Source organism: Lynx rufus, unplaced genomic scaffold, assembly GCF_022079265.1.
Source record: "Lynx rufus isolate CCGP_SWC_20201006 ecotype Redwood Valley unplaced genomic scaffold, mLynRuf1.p SCAF_18, whole genome shotgun sequence".
In the NCBI taxonomy this organism is placed as follows: domain Eukaryota; kingdom Metazoa; phylum Chordata; class Mammalia; order Carnivora; family Felidae; genus Lynx; species Lynx rufus.
In genome coordinates this window covers 3649027-3665694 of record NW_025814832.1, presented here as the reverse complement: position 1 = coordinate 3665694, position 16668 = coordinate 3649027, and the positions used below count along the sequence as shown (strand labels likewise).

General features: G+C 39.6%; 1 protein-coding gene across 1 annotated transcript in view; it reads right to left on the bottom strand.

Moving 5' to 3' along the window:
• BLMH (bleomycin hydrolase) overlaps positions 1–14679 on the bottom strand; it is a 46761-nt gene extending 32082 nt beyond the window's left edge. The window contains exons 1-6 of the mRNA XM_047080680.1: positions 14545–14679; positions 14035–14232; positions 9727–9836; positions 8896–9037; positions 7993–8081; positions 6466–6558 (exon numbers count right to left, since the gene is read on the bottom strand). Coding sequence (XP_046936636.1) covers positions 6466–6558; positions 7993–8081; positions 8896–9037; positions 9727–9836; positions 14035–14232; positions 14545–14557 — 645 coding nt within the window. The 5' untranslated portion in view covers positions 14558–14679. The remainder of the gene's footprint in view (positions 1–6465; positions 6559–7992; positions 8082–8895; positions 9038–9726; positions 9837–14034; positions 14233–14544) is intronic.
• Positions 14680–16668: the final 1989 nt, after the last annotated feature.

Here is a 16668-nt window from a genome sequence, read left to right as displayed (position 1 = left end):
TGCCTCCTGGGTGCTACTATCAGAAAGAGAACCTTGGGGAGTCTGGGTGGCTCAGTTGGTTAAGCATCCGACTCTTGGTTTCAGCTCACATCATGATCTCATGGTTCCCTGAGTATGAGACCCATGTCAGGCTCTGTGCTGAGAGTGTGGAGCCTGCTTGGGATTCTCCCTGTCTCTCTCTCTCTGCCCCTCTCCCATTCATGCTGCCTTTGTCTCTCTCTAAATTAATTAATTAAAAAGAAAGAAAGAAAGAAAGAAAGAAAGAGAAAGAAAGAAAGAAAGAAAGAGAAAGAAAGAAAGAAAGAAAGAGAAAGAAAGAAAGAAAGAAAAAGAAAGAAAGAAAGAAAGAAAGAAAGAAAGAAAGAGAAAGAAAGAAAGAAAGAAAGAAAGAAAGAAAGAAAGAAAGAAAGAAAAATAGAACCTTGAACCAGATGGATCGAAGTCTGACTCAGCAAGCAATTTCGAACATTCTTTCAAGTGAAGAGGAGGACTAAAAGTTTTTTGATCTACTTTAAAAAGAAGAAAGCATGTTCCCGGGCTTTTGTCCTTCTTTTTATAATATCCACTAAGATAGAAGAAATGAAGGTTTATTTTCAAAATAATTCTGATCCTCATTGGGCTAAAAAGAGAAATGTGACTTGAGATCCAATAAAGATATTTAAATGATGACAGTTCACAAGCTAAGGAATAAGTCATTATATTTGATTTTCATGATAGATAAGGTTGTAAAAATGTATTTAGGGTTGTAAGCAAACATGATACACAGTTAATCTCCATTTTAACTAAGGATTTTATATTGTTTGGAGATGTGAAATTATCACCTCTAAAGAAATATAGTCAACTGACTTTCAGCTCAGAATACTTAAAAGAGACTGCCTGAATTTACATATTTAGTTAATATTACTTGAGAATTTTAACTATTAGAGTCTTTATTTTTATTTTTTTTAATGTTTATTTATTTTTGAGAGAGAGAGCGAGAGAGAGACTGTGAGCGGAGAAGGGGCAGAGACAGAGGGAGACAGAATCCAAAGTAGGCATGATGCTGTCAGTGCAGATCCTGACATGGGGCTTGAACTCACAAACTGTAAGATCATGACCTGAGCCCAAGTTGGACGCTTAACTGACTGAGCCACCCAGGTGCCCTAGAGTCTTCGGTTTAAGTACTTATTGGTTTTCCTGATTATGTCTATTTAGTAAAAAGGGACACATAGTATGTGAACATTATCTGTTTCCTTTAAGAACCTTTAAGAACTAATGGGAGGTTAGTCCCTTATTCAGTGTTAGAGATGTCCTCCACGGCCATCAAAAGAATAATTCCCTTTTCTCTTCCAGAACCCAGAAGAGAAGGCCATACTAGAAAATGTTATTTCTTTGCAGCAGTGGATCTTAACCAGAAGCTTTTAAAAGTACAGATGCCTAGGGGCACCTGGGTGACTCAGTTAGTTGAGTGTCTGACTTCAGCTCAGGTCATGGTCTCGCAGTCTGTGAGTCTGAACCCCACATCAGGCTCTGTGCTGACAGCTCAGAGCCTGGAGCCTGCTTCCGATTCTGTCTCTCCCTCTCTCTATGCACCCCCCCAGCTCATGCTCTCTTTGTCAAAAATAAACATTAAAAAAAAAATTTTAAGTACAGATGCCTTAATTAGATGCCAAATCAAAATTAGCCAGAGAACAATAAGAATGAGATGGAACTAGCTTCGCAAATATTACAACACTATTAAGAAGCTTCAGTAACTAAAACACAGAGTTATTAGCAAATGAATAAACAGACTAATAGAACAGAACTTAAAGTCCAGAGGCTTTAGAACGATAAAGCATCTCAAATTAAGGGGTATTTTCAGGAAAAACGTGGGGAAAAAAGTTAGATCCATACCTCATACCCCACACCAGGATAAGTTCTAAATGGATTAGAGATTCAAATACAAAAATCAAAACCCCATAAATATTAGAAGAAAAATGGAAGAATTCTTTTATAATTAGAGTGAGAAAAGCCTTTTTTAAAAATGTTTTATTTATTTTTGAGAGAAAGGGAGACAGAGTACAAGCAGGGGAGGGGCAGAGAGAGAGGGAGACAGAATCCATGAAGCAGGTTCCAGGCTCTGAGATGTCAGCACAGAGCCTGACAAGGAGCCCAAACCTGTGAATCATGAGATCATGACCTGAGATGAAACTGGACGCTTAACCGACTGAGCCACCCAGGCACCCCAAGAAAAGCCTTTCTAATTAAAAATGTAAAAGCTTTCAAATTTGATTATATACAAGTAAAAAATTCTGCATAACAAAAAAGCATATCATACATAAACAACTAGGAAAAAAATTACAATTCATATCAAAAAGGGCTAATTTCTATAACATGTAAAGAGTATCTAGAAATTGACAAAAGACAAAGAAAACAAGTTAAAGATATGAATTGACAGTTCACAGAAATGATGCTTAGCTCCATTCAGAGTAAGAAAATATAAATTAAAACTACAATGAGATAAATATAAATTAAAACTCCTTTTACCTATCAGATTGTTTACCTATCAACTACTTACCTATCAGAGTGGTAAGTATTCAATTGATAGATATATTGCCTTGATCTAACTAAAGGGAAATAAGTTCTATCAGATATTGCTGATGAGAGTATAAACTGGTATAATCCCAAAGAGGATAATTTGGCATATTCAAATTACAAACAAATGTGTATTTTTTCTGACTCAAAAATTATTCTTGGGGCACCTGGCTGGCTCAGCTGGTAGAGCATACAACTCCTGATCTCAGGGTCATGAGTTCAAGCACACACTGGGTGTAAAGTTATCTTTAAAAAAAATTCTAGGGGCACCTGGGTGACTCAGTTTGTTAAGCATCTGACTTCGGCTCAGGTCATGGATCTCAGTTCATGGGTTCAAGCCCCACATCGGGCTCCATTGAAGTGCGGAGCCTGCGTGGGATTCTCTCTCTCTGCCTCTCCTGCGCTTGCTCTCTTTCTCTTTCTTTCTCAGATAAATAAACTTTAAAAACAAAACAAAAAAATTCTACTTCTAGAAATATAATCTACAAGTATACATGCATATATGCAAAATTATGTAAGCACAAGATCATTTACTGTATTTTTAATAGAAGCTTGAAAAATCAGAGCGTCCATTACTAAGGACCAAATTAATTATGGTACATCTATTCAATAGAATTCTATGCAAATACTTTTTAAAATGTAGAAACTCTTTATGTATCAATATAGAAAGATTACCAAGACGTATTCTTAAAAAAAAACAAACAACTGTGTAGAACAATATGAGTAATATACTAACATCTCTACAAGGAGGAGGAAAATAATATAAATTCAGATTGGATTGTAAAAAAAAAAAAAAAGATCTCAGTCAGGAAGGATAACTGACAGCTAATATAATAACAGAAACTAATAAAACTGGTTGGGAGGTGTGTGGGAACTAAAAGGACGGAGAACAGAATGGGAAGAAGACTTTTCACTGTACACCTTTTTATATTTCTGATTTAAAAAAATACTTTTTGGGGCACCTGGGTAGCTCTGTGAGTTGAAATTCTGACTCTTGATTTTGGCTCAGGTCATGATCCCAGGGTCGTGGGATAGAGCCCCATGTTGGGCTCCACACTGAACATGGAGCCTGCTTAAGATTCTCTCTACCCCCACCTCTCTCTTCCCTCTCCTCCACTAACACTCTCTCTCTCAAAATAATAATAAAATAGTAAAAGACTAATAAAAAACGTTTTTATTCAAAGTAGTCTTTAAAATAAAAAAATAAAAATGTAGATAATTAGGCTCCAGTCTCAGGGAAACTGATCTCTTGCACATCTGGAGCAAGCCCAGGCCTATATTCTATTTTTTTCTTCAAAAAAAAAAAAAATTTTTTTTAATGTTTACTTATTTCTGAGACAGAGAGAGACAGAGCATGAGTGTGGGAGGGGCAGAGAGAGAGAGAGAGAGAGAGAGGGAAACACAGAATCCGAAGCAGGCTCCAGGCTCCGAGCTGTCAGCACAGAGCCCGACGCGGGGCTCGAACTCACAGACCGTGAGATCAAGACCTGAGCCGAAGTCGGACGCTCAAACAACTTAGCCACCCAGGCACCCCAGCCTACATTCTGTTTTTAAGAGCTGAGAGCCACTGCTATAGAATTTCTTAGGTGAATCATAATGGCTTCCTGTCTCTTTTCATGGCATTGATAAATACTGTTTCTAGTCTTTGTTTTATGTTTTATTTTAAACAGAATTTTGGTGAAGAGTACGTTAATAATCCTTAGGATATCTAGAGGCTAAAAGAATGAGTAGACACACCAAGAAAACATTGCAATGAAGGTGACTACGTTTCCAAAATGGGTCTGCCTTGTTTGTCATCACAACAAGCAACCTGCACTTCTCTAAATAATGCATTTAGCATAAAAACATTTCATTCAAAGCTATCTGAGCTTCATGGTTGTTGATTAAGTCATTATTTTGATGTGCCTACAAGGCTAGGCAAATCATAGGTACTAATTTGTGGTTTTAAAATCATAGCTAGACTCTTCATTACCAAAGAGTCAGGATCAATAAAAAGGGGGTTGGGGGATTGTAAAAATCTAAAGACCTACTACAGAGAATTCTGTAGTCAACAGTTTACGTAGAATCATGAGGTAAATAATCTTATAAAACATCCACACTCAGGACTCAGTAAGGTGGTATTTTACTCATTTTTTGAGGTAGGAGCAGGGAAAGAAAGGTATGTGAAATATATCTGTCCTAATTCTTATCAGCCAATCTCAGGGTCATGACATGAATCTTAGGTACATTATTTAGAAGATCATTAATACAAACAACAAAAGCCAATAGGTTGCTTATGATCTATAAGAAATATTATCTGGGCTCTTTTCCATAACTATTTACAGAATTTTCATTCTTACTATACCCCACCATTTTACTATAATCATAAATGGAAAGCAATTTATGCAGGAAATATGGCCTCAACAAGAGAGATCATTCTAAGCTGGAAGAGAACTAACACTTACTGGACAACCGCTGTGTGCCAGGCACTATACCTTGCATTCTTGTATTTAATTCCTTATTTGATCCCCACAAAAATCCAATGAGGAATACATTTTGAATCCCAAACTGAACCTAAGACAGGTTACTGCGTTAAGCATTGGGTTAGACATTTTACACCTGAACAGATTTGAGAGCTAAAGGAACCTGTTCCAGGTCACACATCTGTTAAATAATGAAAAGATTAGAACTCAGACAATCTGACTCCAGAGACCATACTCTCAACTATACTTTTCCGCCTAAAATTCAAAGGAGGGGTGCCTGGGTGGCTACGTCAGTTGAATGTCTTGATTTTGGCTTGGGTTGCGATCCCAGCGTTGTGGGATGGAGCCCCCCCCCCCCCCCCCCCGTCAGGCTCCACATCGAGTGTGGAGACTGCTTGGGAATGTCTCTCTCTCCCTCTGCCCTTCTCCCCAGCTCGTGCTCTCACTCTCTAACATAAAATTAAAAAATAAACAAATAAATAAAATTCAAAAAAAACCACAAGTGAAGTATTAGTTTTATCCATGGCAGTGAAAAAATAAGGCCATTTTAATTCTACATAAAGTTTTGAAGAGACTATTAGTTGAGTGATTCCTAGTAATGTTTGTTCTTTTCTCAAAGTAATTCATACTTTTACACATATCCAGCTGCATTATGTAATTAAAGATTAACATTAAGTAGTAAAGATTAACTCTCTTGACAGTATTACCACCTAATATTCATTTCATGCTTTTTAAGTTTACTAAAACGTTTACACATACATTATTTTAACTGATATAAGCATCAAGAGTTTCCCATCTTTACTCTTACAAAGTAAAGCCAAAAGCCTGGCATCTACCTAAGATCCCTCATAGCTATGCCTTTCTAGCTTAATTTACTACCAATCACACTCACAAAAGGTTATATTTCAGCTATGCTACTCTTTGAAGATTCTACTTCTGTTCATGCCACCATACATGCAATTCTCTTTGTCTGGAATGGTCTTCCCAATTATCCATCCAGTAAATTCCTACAGCTCTTTCAAGAGCTGGTTCAAGTATTTTCCCCATGAAACCTTCTGCTCACTGAATTAGTCACTCCCTCATTTAGGACCACCAAATCCTTTTTTACACACCTCTAGCATAAGATTTACCATAACTATTCATGTGTTTCTTTTTCTAACAGATTGAGCTTTTTGTACAGACTATGTCTTCTCTATTTTTGTATCCCTAGTGCCTTATGAAATGAGTAAAAGAATTATAAAGAATATTAAATTGAGAATTAGAAGATATAAGTGCAAGTCTCATATTAAAATGCAAAGTTTACACCTCAGTTTTTTCAGCCGTAAAATAAGCAATTTTCTATTCAATTCTACATTTACTGCAACGGTTATGCTTCCTCATCAGTTTAACAGATGGAAATATTCTGAGAGCTCTTTAGAATGGTACAAAAAATCCAAATAATTGTTTTTACCTCCTCCATCATGACATCCTGCGTGGCTGAGATTTCTCCTTTGGTTGCTCCACTGTGTACCAGGTTCCGTAGTCGTATACAGAATTCTCTCATCTATGACAGAAACTTATTCAGTACTCCAAATCGTTACCCAACTTCAACTGTGAATGCGCCTAGCAGATCACTGCTAGTTCTTTTAAAGCGTAAATAGGCCAAGCCCCAGAGCAAAGTTCATAAACATATATATTTTTCCCCAACCGGTCCACTTAAAACACATAGCCAAAAACACTATCCCTAAAGGGTAAAAAAACAATTGATTATTCCCAAAGAATTCTAGATGCAACCGTTCCTGCTATGCAACTGATGGTACCCTCTGTGACAGTATGTGCCTGGATGAGGAACACATCTGATTCCATAGCACCTATCACCCTTAGGAAAAGCAGGAGACTTAAGATGATTATGCTACTCAGTCACTTCAGTAGATTTTTATTTAGAATTTTACAGATTATTCACTTCTCTTTCTCTGCCAAACTATTATAACAATGGCTATGCCAACCACCCGATAGTTTTCATTTTTGTTGTTTTCAATTTTGAAAGTACCTAAGATAGAGGTGAGTCTGAAATCTTATCAGTGCTAAAGAGGATCTTGCTCTCCCCTAAAATGAAATTCAATGATATACTATTAAGGATCTTTTAGCCTGTGGATAAGAATCCTCAGTTTCCTGGGTGGAAAATAACCTACTTCTAATATTGGGGAAACACATCTATATTTTAAAACGTCATCTTTCTCCCAGGGGTGACAAATCCAATTTCGGCCTCGTAGATCAAGAGAACAGATTCTTGTGACTCCCAGTCGTCAAAAAATGATGTCTGGTAGAGTAGCATCCCTGTAAGATTTATAACCATCCTTGGTGGGCGGGGGGGGGGGGGGGGGGGGCGCCTCGCTGGCTTGGTCAGCAGAGCATGCGACTCTTGATCTCAGGGTTGTGAGTTTACTCAAACGTATATGTATGTGTATGTGTAGGTATATATGTATATATATAAAACCCACCTTGGGAAAATGGGTTATGTAGAGAAGAAAATGATTCATTAAGATAACTCATGCAATAAAAAGCAGTTCAATGACTACATAAAATCTTTAGTGAGTAAATACACTGATGTGGTTTGGGGATGCCTCAGAACTCCACATACTCTTTAAGAAAAGTCTCACAAATACTTTTTTGTCCCAGCCCACCTCCAATAGAACCCAGTGGACTTACAGCCATATTAAGCATGGATTTTCTTTCCTCAGTACCCATGAGAAAATATTTAAATCAATGGAAATAAAAGTAGAAGGTTTTTAAAAAGAAAAAAATAAATAAAACAAAACATTCTAAACTCAATTATTTTTAAGTTAACATGTAGCTACGTTGCCTTTGACAGACACAGAATAGCTCCCTGTACACAAACTGTGTCCACTGAAATGCCCAGGAATCGCCCTGGAAAATTAGTTAAGAGCTTTAAGGTATGTGCACTAAATTCAATCCCACCCTGCTCCATATGTTGCACCTTGTGATTCAGAATGTCATTCATCCTTCTGGTTGCCTCTGTTGTATAAGATTCAGGGAAGCACTTCTTAGGGACAACACCATATTTTTCTAAAAGAAAACAAATTTTGGTGTTCAGTAAGGTAAAAGCATACTCCAGCATTAGAAACCTTGGCAAAAATAACCACTGCTTAAAGAATAGGCCATTCTAAATCAGAAAACTTAATTTTATACTTCATATTAATAAACAGGACATTAAATCTGCATATTTATCCATATATCTGAGACTGAATTCTGTTCTTTTTACCTATACTTTGTAAAACACTCAGCATGATGAGGTTTTCCCAAAAGACAACTTTTTGAACGAGAATACTTTCTAAATTTTTTTTTTTTAACGTTTATTTATTTTTGAGACAGAGAAAGATAGAGCATGAATGGGGGAGGGTCAGAGAGAGAGGGAAACACAGAATCCGAAACAGGCTCCAGGCTCCGAGCGGTCAGCACAGAGCCCGACGCGGGGCGCAAACTCACGGACCGCGAGATCATGACCTGAGCTGAATTCGGACGCTTAACCGACTGAGCCACCCAGGCGCCCCGAACGAGAATACTTTCAAACAGTTGCAGTTTCAAAGTTTTATGATCACATCAATGGACAAGAGATAAACTTTTTCATAGAAAGTCAGTTCTACTTAATACAACCATTCCATCTCCAACCAGCTCTTCACAGTACCTACCTCCTTACCTCTCATTTAAGAAAAGTACTTAATAGGTGAGAGTGTAAGATAAAGGTTCTTAAGCTAACTGTATACCCTTCTGGGAGACTAATTCTACTCTGTACGTAACCACCAAAGAAATGGCCCACGCCCACCTACAGAGCCTTGCTTGATCATACGGACTTTCAGTTCCATTAGAGAAATGCTCTTACCAACAATATTGACAAGCATATCCCACTGTCCACCATCATTTGCGGGATTCATAAGCAAATACTGCACCAGCCTACCATCCTCGGGCTCTTTTTTCTGGGCTGTGTCCACAAAAGCATTTAAGAAGAAATAACAACGTTCAACCTGGAGTAAAAGAAGATAAATAAAATTAAAGGAAAAGAGAGCTAATACTTTTATTGACATTATCAACACAACAGGATTTTTGGACCTAACACCATAATAGGTATTTTTAAACTAAAGTTGGTAATTAAGTATCAGTATCTGGCTTCATATTTAAAGTTTCTTCATATATTTCTGTAGATACGTTCAATAGTTTATCCAAAATAATGCACTATTCTATTTAGACACAAAATCTGAAACAAAGTCTTAATCAATAAACATCTCATGGATGCTTATATAACATACACTTTAAAAATTAAAAAATGAAATGAAATTTTTATTTACTGTTTTTCTAACAAGTATTACCTGGATGGGAAATTAGGCCGTAGAAAGACCAAAGAACCTAAATAAAGATGCTCAAAGGGGAAATTATTAAAAACAAAATAAAAAATTTTAAATAAGCTAAGAAAGAAACAAGGAAGCATCAGGGTGAGTCAGTAGACTTATTATTTCATTGCAAAGAGTAGCCACCTACCAACCAAAAGCAGTTCTGTGTTTGAAGAGAGTCAACCTTTGATACTTTGGAAATCAGAATAAATGGTGTCCCATCTATAATGGAAGGCAGACTATAACTGGAAAAGCAAGAAATGAAGAGATAGTCCCTACCAACGCTGATACTGAAAAAAAAAAGCCTTGCAAGATCAATCCCATACCTTGTCCCAGAAAAAGAGATAAGATTGACTAAACTCAAATTCTTCAATATTTAATTTTTTCATGAATGGAAGTCTCATAACATTCAGACAAGAAAAGATCCAGCATCGCCCTGTAACAAGAAAGCAAACCAAGAAATTAGAATGAGTGTTCACATAGATTACATTGTTCTATCCCTGTTTCCTAAAACTGAATGCATGACAAGATCTTCCACAATTTAAAACTAAATCAGAAAGAACAGAAAGATTAAAACAAGGGGCGCCTGGCTGGCTCGGTTGGAAGAGTATGTGACTCTTGATCTTAGGGTTGTGAGTTCAAACCCCACATTGGGTGTAGAGTTTACTTAAATAAATCAACTTAAAAAAAAAAAAAAAACACAAGAAAGGTCGGAATTAGTATTTGAAATATATACGCAAAGGCTTAAAGTCCTTAACATATGAAAAAAACTCTTTACATATCATTTAAAGAACCCAATACAAATCGACTAAGAAAATCACATTAGAAAAAGAAAATACTGCTAGAGAGATGTGAGCAGAGATCATGAATAGATAGATAACTTAATGGCCGAAAAAGATATAAATGGCAAAGAAACATTTTTTGAAGTTTATCATAAGATACCTGTTAAGTTGGGATACATTATTTTTTAATTACTAATGCCCAATATTGAGAAGGATTTGGGAAACAGCATTATTGTACACTCTGGATATAGACCTAAACAGGTACAAAATATCTGACAGCAAATTGGCAATATATGGCAAAAATTTTAAAAAGTCCCTACCTTTTTTTAATGTTTTATTTATTTTTGTGAGAGAGAAAGAGAGAGCAAGTGCGAGAGAGGGCATGTGCGTGGACACGAGTGACCAGGGGGCAGAGAGAGAATGAGACAGAGAATCCAAAGCAGGCTCTACCAGGATACACGTTGTCAGTGTGGAGCTCAAACCCACGAACCATGAGATCATGACCTGGGCCGAAGTCAGATGCTCAACCAACTGAGCCACCTGGGTGCCACAAAAAGTTCCTACCCTTTAATCTGGAACACTTAGTGTATGCTTCAATATAAGGTGACCCTAACATAAGTCAATCCCCATTCTCCCAAATTAAAAAAAGGTTGTTGGGACACCTGACTGGCTCAGTTGGTAGAGTGTGCAACTCTTGATCTCAGAGTTGTGAGTTTAAGCCCCACGTCGGGTATAGAGATTACTTAAAATCTTCAGGAAAAAAAGAAAAAGTTGTTTGGCTAACTGGATCATACAGACACTGAAAAATATAGACGAAATAGTAACTGTCCACCTATAATATTTAATTTAGTAATTTAAATATATACAGATATTTAATAAATTGACGTAGAAACACTGTTTCTTCCACTTTCACATATGTCATTTCCACATTGATTCATATCTTCACTTGCATTTTGGTATCAGTGCTTTTGCCATCATTAGATGTACTCTTTCAATGGAACACTTCATCTTTCTTCCATCTAGTATGTTTGAGTCACAGCAATGTTTTAAATCTATCCTTCATGCTATCCCTGAAAACCGTATGCCAGCATCAATTATACAATCACATTTCTCATTTGTTCAGTAAGTAGATAATCACAAACTTTACAATGTCACCATTTCCTTAATGATTTAAGTGATCTTTAAAAGATCTATTTACAATGATATCCAACATTTCCATGTGAGGTCACATCCTAGGAATATATTATGTTCAAATTTTTCGCATTTTTAAAAAACTGATTCAATCAAATGATCTCTACACGCATCCCAAACTAACACAGATTGAGGCCATTTCAGAGTTAAGTGCTTACCAAATTGTATTTTACTTCAAAATAAATTAACCACAAGTGTTCATTATGAGGATCTCTGTAAGGCCTCAAATATAAGGTAACTCTCTTTACTAAAGGAAAATTCAGGGGGAAAAACCCCTGACCTTTATTTGGCATAACTTTTTTTTTTTTTTAAGAGAGAGAGAGAGAGAGAGAGAGAGAGAGAGAGAGAGAGAGCGCGAGCTTGCGAGTGAGCGCACACAAGTGAGAGGGGGAGGGGGCAGAGGGAGAGAGACAGAATGTTAAGAAGGCTCCATACGCAGGGTGGAGCCGGATGCAGGGCTCAATCCCACAACCCTGGCATCATGACCTGAGCTGAAATCAAGAGTTGGACGGATACTCGCAGTGCCTGGGTGGCTCAGTTAAGCATCTGACTTCAGTTTAGGTCATGATCTCACGGTTAATGAGTTCAAGCCCCACACTGGGCTTTGCGCTGACAGCTCAGAGGCTGGAACCTGCTTCAGATTCAGATTGTCTTTCTCGCTCTCTGCCCCTCCCCCACTCACTCATTTTCTCTCTCTCTCTCTCTCATAAATAAATAAACATTAAAAAAAATTAAAGAAAAAAAAAAAGAGATGGGACGGTTAACTGACTGAACCACCCAGGCACTCCTGGGCGTAATCTTTTTACTGCTATAAACGCATGTTCCCGCTATATTGGTAAATGAAAAAGGTAGATAGGTTACCTAACAATATGTAAAGCATCCACCTATATTAAACACACACACACACACACACACACACACACACACACACACACATATACACACACACAGAATAAAGACCTGACTTTAAAAATATGTACCTGTTGGTATTTTGCAAATATTCTACATCGAAGAACAATAATTTTGTAACAAGAAAAAACAATTAAAAATAAATGACAATAGGGGCACCTGGGTGGCTCAGTTGGTTGGACGTCTGACTCTTGATTTTAGCTCAGGTCATGATCTCACAGTTTGTGAGATTGAGCCCTGAGTCTGAGTTTGTGCTGACAGCACAGAGCCTGCCTGGGATTCTCTCTCTGTCCCTCCCCTGCTCACTCATGCTCTCGCTAATAAACATTTTTTTAAAAAAAGAAAAAAAATAAGCAACTATAGTATTTTTCAAAAACCACTAATTACTTAGCTCATTTTTACCTTGGGTCTGTCTGTATGCCACCCCTCTCATATATACTGTATTATTTCCCAGTAAAAAAAAAACCCCGTATGTACTGTTACTGTGAAAACTACATAGCTCATATGCTATTTGTAGCTCTTGTAAATAAAAGTGATACTATAAAATATATGACTTGATCTATTCCAGAGGCACATTTCCAGGCTTTTCTCTAAGAGGTCACTGCAATCTAAACTGTGTAGGACCACTGTGACATTACTAACTGGATCACTTGCATCCCAAGCACTTCTTACTATAGCAAAATATTAATTATGGCAAGGTCATGGCCTTAACATCTAAAAATCACAGAGTTATGATTTCCATACAAGAAAATATATCCATGTTAAACATACACTTTGAGTTCTAACTGGCTCTCACCAAGCACTGATCTGCTTTCTGTCAAAATACACTGGGAGTAGTTTTTATTTTTTACTTATTTTTTAAATGTTTGTTTATTTTTGAGAGAGAGGGAGACAGAGTGCAAGGGGGCAGAGAGAGAGGGAGACACAGAATCCAAAGCAGGCTCCAGGCTCTGAGCTATCAGCACAGTCTGACACGGGGCTCAAACTTGTGAACCGGGAGATCATGACCTGAGCCGAAGTAAGACGCTTAACTCACTGAGCCCCAGACGCCCGACTGGGACTAGTTTTTAAATGGATAGACTTTTAAAAGTCCTTTTAGTACAGTTCTGCCATAAGAATGTCCTCCTTATTTAGATTCCTGGTTAACCAATCTTTCACATTGCTGCTTTTCAAACAATCATGCTAGACAGCAAAACAAGAGCTCTTGACCAGTAAGGCAGGAGAACTGAGTATTTTTCTGTATTACAAACCCGTCTATTGGTGGAAATTGAGCCCATTAGCACATTTGCTCAAACTGTAACTTTTGGCCTATTTAAACACTTGATGATATTTTGATACAATTACGTGTGTCTTTTCCACTCCATACATTTGTATATGGCCTTCAGGGCAAGAACATTTTGGAGAGTTTTCTAGAGCATGAACATTTTTGCATGGTCTGTTTCGTACTAAAAACATGTATCTCCGAGACACTGGGCCACAATCACATAACTTCAGGACAGAATACAGTGAATTACATTCAAACACATGACTTGTCACTTTAATGCTCAACGCCAAGTACACCATCAAGCCACAGAGGACCAAAGTAAGTCACAAGGTAATGTTCTTGGACCTGCCTTTCCCTGTGCCTGTTCCCTGGAAATTTACAAGTTCTTTCAATGCAAACTTCTTCTACTCAGTACCATTCTTAAGACCTCAAAATGGGGCACTGTCAGGAAGGTTAAGTAAAGTGTGCAAGGAGTTTTGAGACCTCACCTGAGCTCTTTTGGTTGGTGACTGGCTTGCCTTCCTGAGTCACAGCGTGCTGGAACACATGCTGAGCACCCTGTACCGTGGCCCTCTTCAGGCAGATGTCCAGCAGGTCGTGGGTGGTCCCAACATTCTGGGCAAGTACGAACTGAGGGTCGGAGTTCAGTTTCTGAATCAGAGCAGCTACCTTCTCCGAATTCAGTCCTGTTGGAACACCAAATGGTATTGATAGTATCAAAAGGGGGCTCAAGAGGGCTGATCCGGAGCTCCCACAGCTTGGCTCTAACTTCGGAAGACCAGCCGGAGGTGACCCTTGCGACGGAGAGGCCCCTTACCGGCGACCTCCTCCAAGTGCTGTCTCCCTCCAAGGCCGCTCCAGCCCGCCTAGAACGCTCCATTCCCGCCATCGCCCCCGGTCCCCGGCCCGGTTCTCTCCGCCGCCGGGCCTCTGGGGCCCAGCTGAGCCCCCCCGAGAGGACCCCGGCAGGGCCTCGGCGGGAAAGAGCGGCGCCTCACCCGCGTTGTTCATGGTGGCCACACCGCCCGGCTGGGGGAACGGTAGTTTTGGGGTTCTCAGGGGAACGCCGGGGTTACACTGTGGCTCGCTGCCTCAGCTGCCGGACCTGCCACTCACACACCGAACGCCAGAAAGAGGGAACCGGCCCGGTGGCGGAGGAGGGCTGAAGCCCAGAGAAACGGGGTCCGCGGAGGGACAAAACTCCCCCTCGCGTTGCTGAGTCAGCGCCGTCTGGGCAGGCCCCGCCCGGGGGAGGGACGACGAGCTCCATCCCGCTCGCGCCCCCGCCCCACCTCCGCGCGGCCCGGGGTCGGCCCACGCGGCGCCGGCGCCCTAGCGCGTCCGGCTCGCGCTTCCTAGCCCTCGGGGCGCCCCAGCCGTTCCGTGCTGGATCCGGAGCCCGAATACTCTGGCCTTGGGGAATGGACCCATTAAGCCTTACCGGAAGCCTAAAGGGCGCTCGAGGCAGTAAGGCGGAGCTGAGGGGCCGCATCATTAAGCCCAGGGCTTAGGGTGGGTGGGCTCGTGCAGACACACACACAAAATGTTCCCAAAGGCTCTACCCGGAGGCATCCTTAGCTGACCATTCACTGCGTTTTCGATGGCAACTTGTTGCTTGGATTCTAGTCAGGACCAAGTTCTTGTATTTGAGGGGAATTTGGAACCACGCTCTTTCCCACCCACTCAGAAGCTACTACCACGGTTCTACAAATAAGACATCTGCTCGTTCAAAGAAAACTATCTATTCTGGGCTTCATGGAGTCAGTGAGTGTTTCCTGCTTAGCCCAGCATGTACTGTGTGGGCTTAACTAAGGGGGATGACTGAGGTCAGTCTTATGCACCAACACTGTTTTGCCAAGGCCCTCTACAAAACTGCAAATGAACTGCCTCCCTCCTCTCTGCAGGCTTTCAAGATAACTCAGCGATTTTCCATGGTTTTGAGATTGTGATGCCCTTTAATATTGTTTTTCGCGCTATGAAATCTAAACCCACTGGGATGCGACCCACAGATGATAAAGCAAATACAAATATATCTGCCTTATCGCTGAAAATCCCGACTCTGCTGCTCAGAACACTGAGAGTCTATTGTGGAACCTGGACTCTAGGAGCTATATTGAAAATCATCACTGGTTCTACAGAATTCTATTATCTGGAAAAATCCACACTCAGATACTAGTCATTTGAGAAAGCACAATCTCTTATGTCCCTACGGAGACCTAGCTAACATTTTGGGGATATGATATTAACTATCTCCAAAAGGGCCCATGGACTATCCTGTTTTGAGATTCTTCTGATGGCTGAAGAAAGGGAACAGGTGGAAATTATGCTGAAAGAAGTACTTTCACAAAATGATGCCCAAGCATCTTGCCCAATTCAACTCAAAATTTTATTCATTATCTACAAGGTACCAGGCACGAAGCAAGCTGCTGATGATATGGAGACCAATAAAGCTTCAACTTCCCCTTAAGAAACTCACAGTGTAGTGGGGAAGATGCAAAATAACTTTTAGACAGTCGATAGTAGCATACCAATAGTACTGCAGAAACAGTGATGAGAGAGCTGTTAATTAGGGCCAGAAGCTCCTGAAAAAAGAGGTGACAGGTGAGCATAATCTTAGAATGGATGGGATTTTATAAGGCAAAAAAGAGGAAGGGCACGCAAGGCAGCAGCAAAGGCACAGAGCATTAAGGCACACAGCAAAATCATGTTGAAGAAACTGCATCAGAGTCTGATGTGGTTAAGAGCAAGGAAGGGTTTGAGATCAGGGGCGAGGTATAGAACTGGAAAGGTAGCTTTGGTCAGGATATCAAGGGTTTATATGCCATGCCCCAGCATCTGTAGTTTAACCTATGAGTAATTAGATGCCAAAATTGATTTTTAAACAAAGGAACGATGTGCTCAATTCTGTGTAAAGAAAGAAACCCAACGGCACTGAGGAGGGCGACTTAGAGGGGAGAGATTCTGGAGATAGAGAAACTAGTTAGAAGACTGTTCCAGTAGTGTCTTTAGAAAATGATCCTTAAATTGAGGAAAGGGAAGAGACACAGATAATCTGGAAGTTTTCAGCTGAGCGAGAAACTGGATCGTGGTGTCATTAACCAAGAGAGGGAGTACAGAAAAAT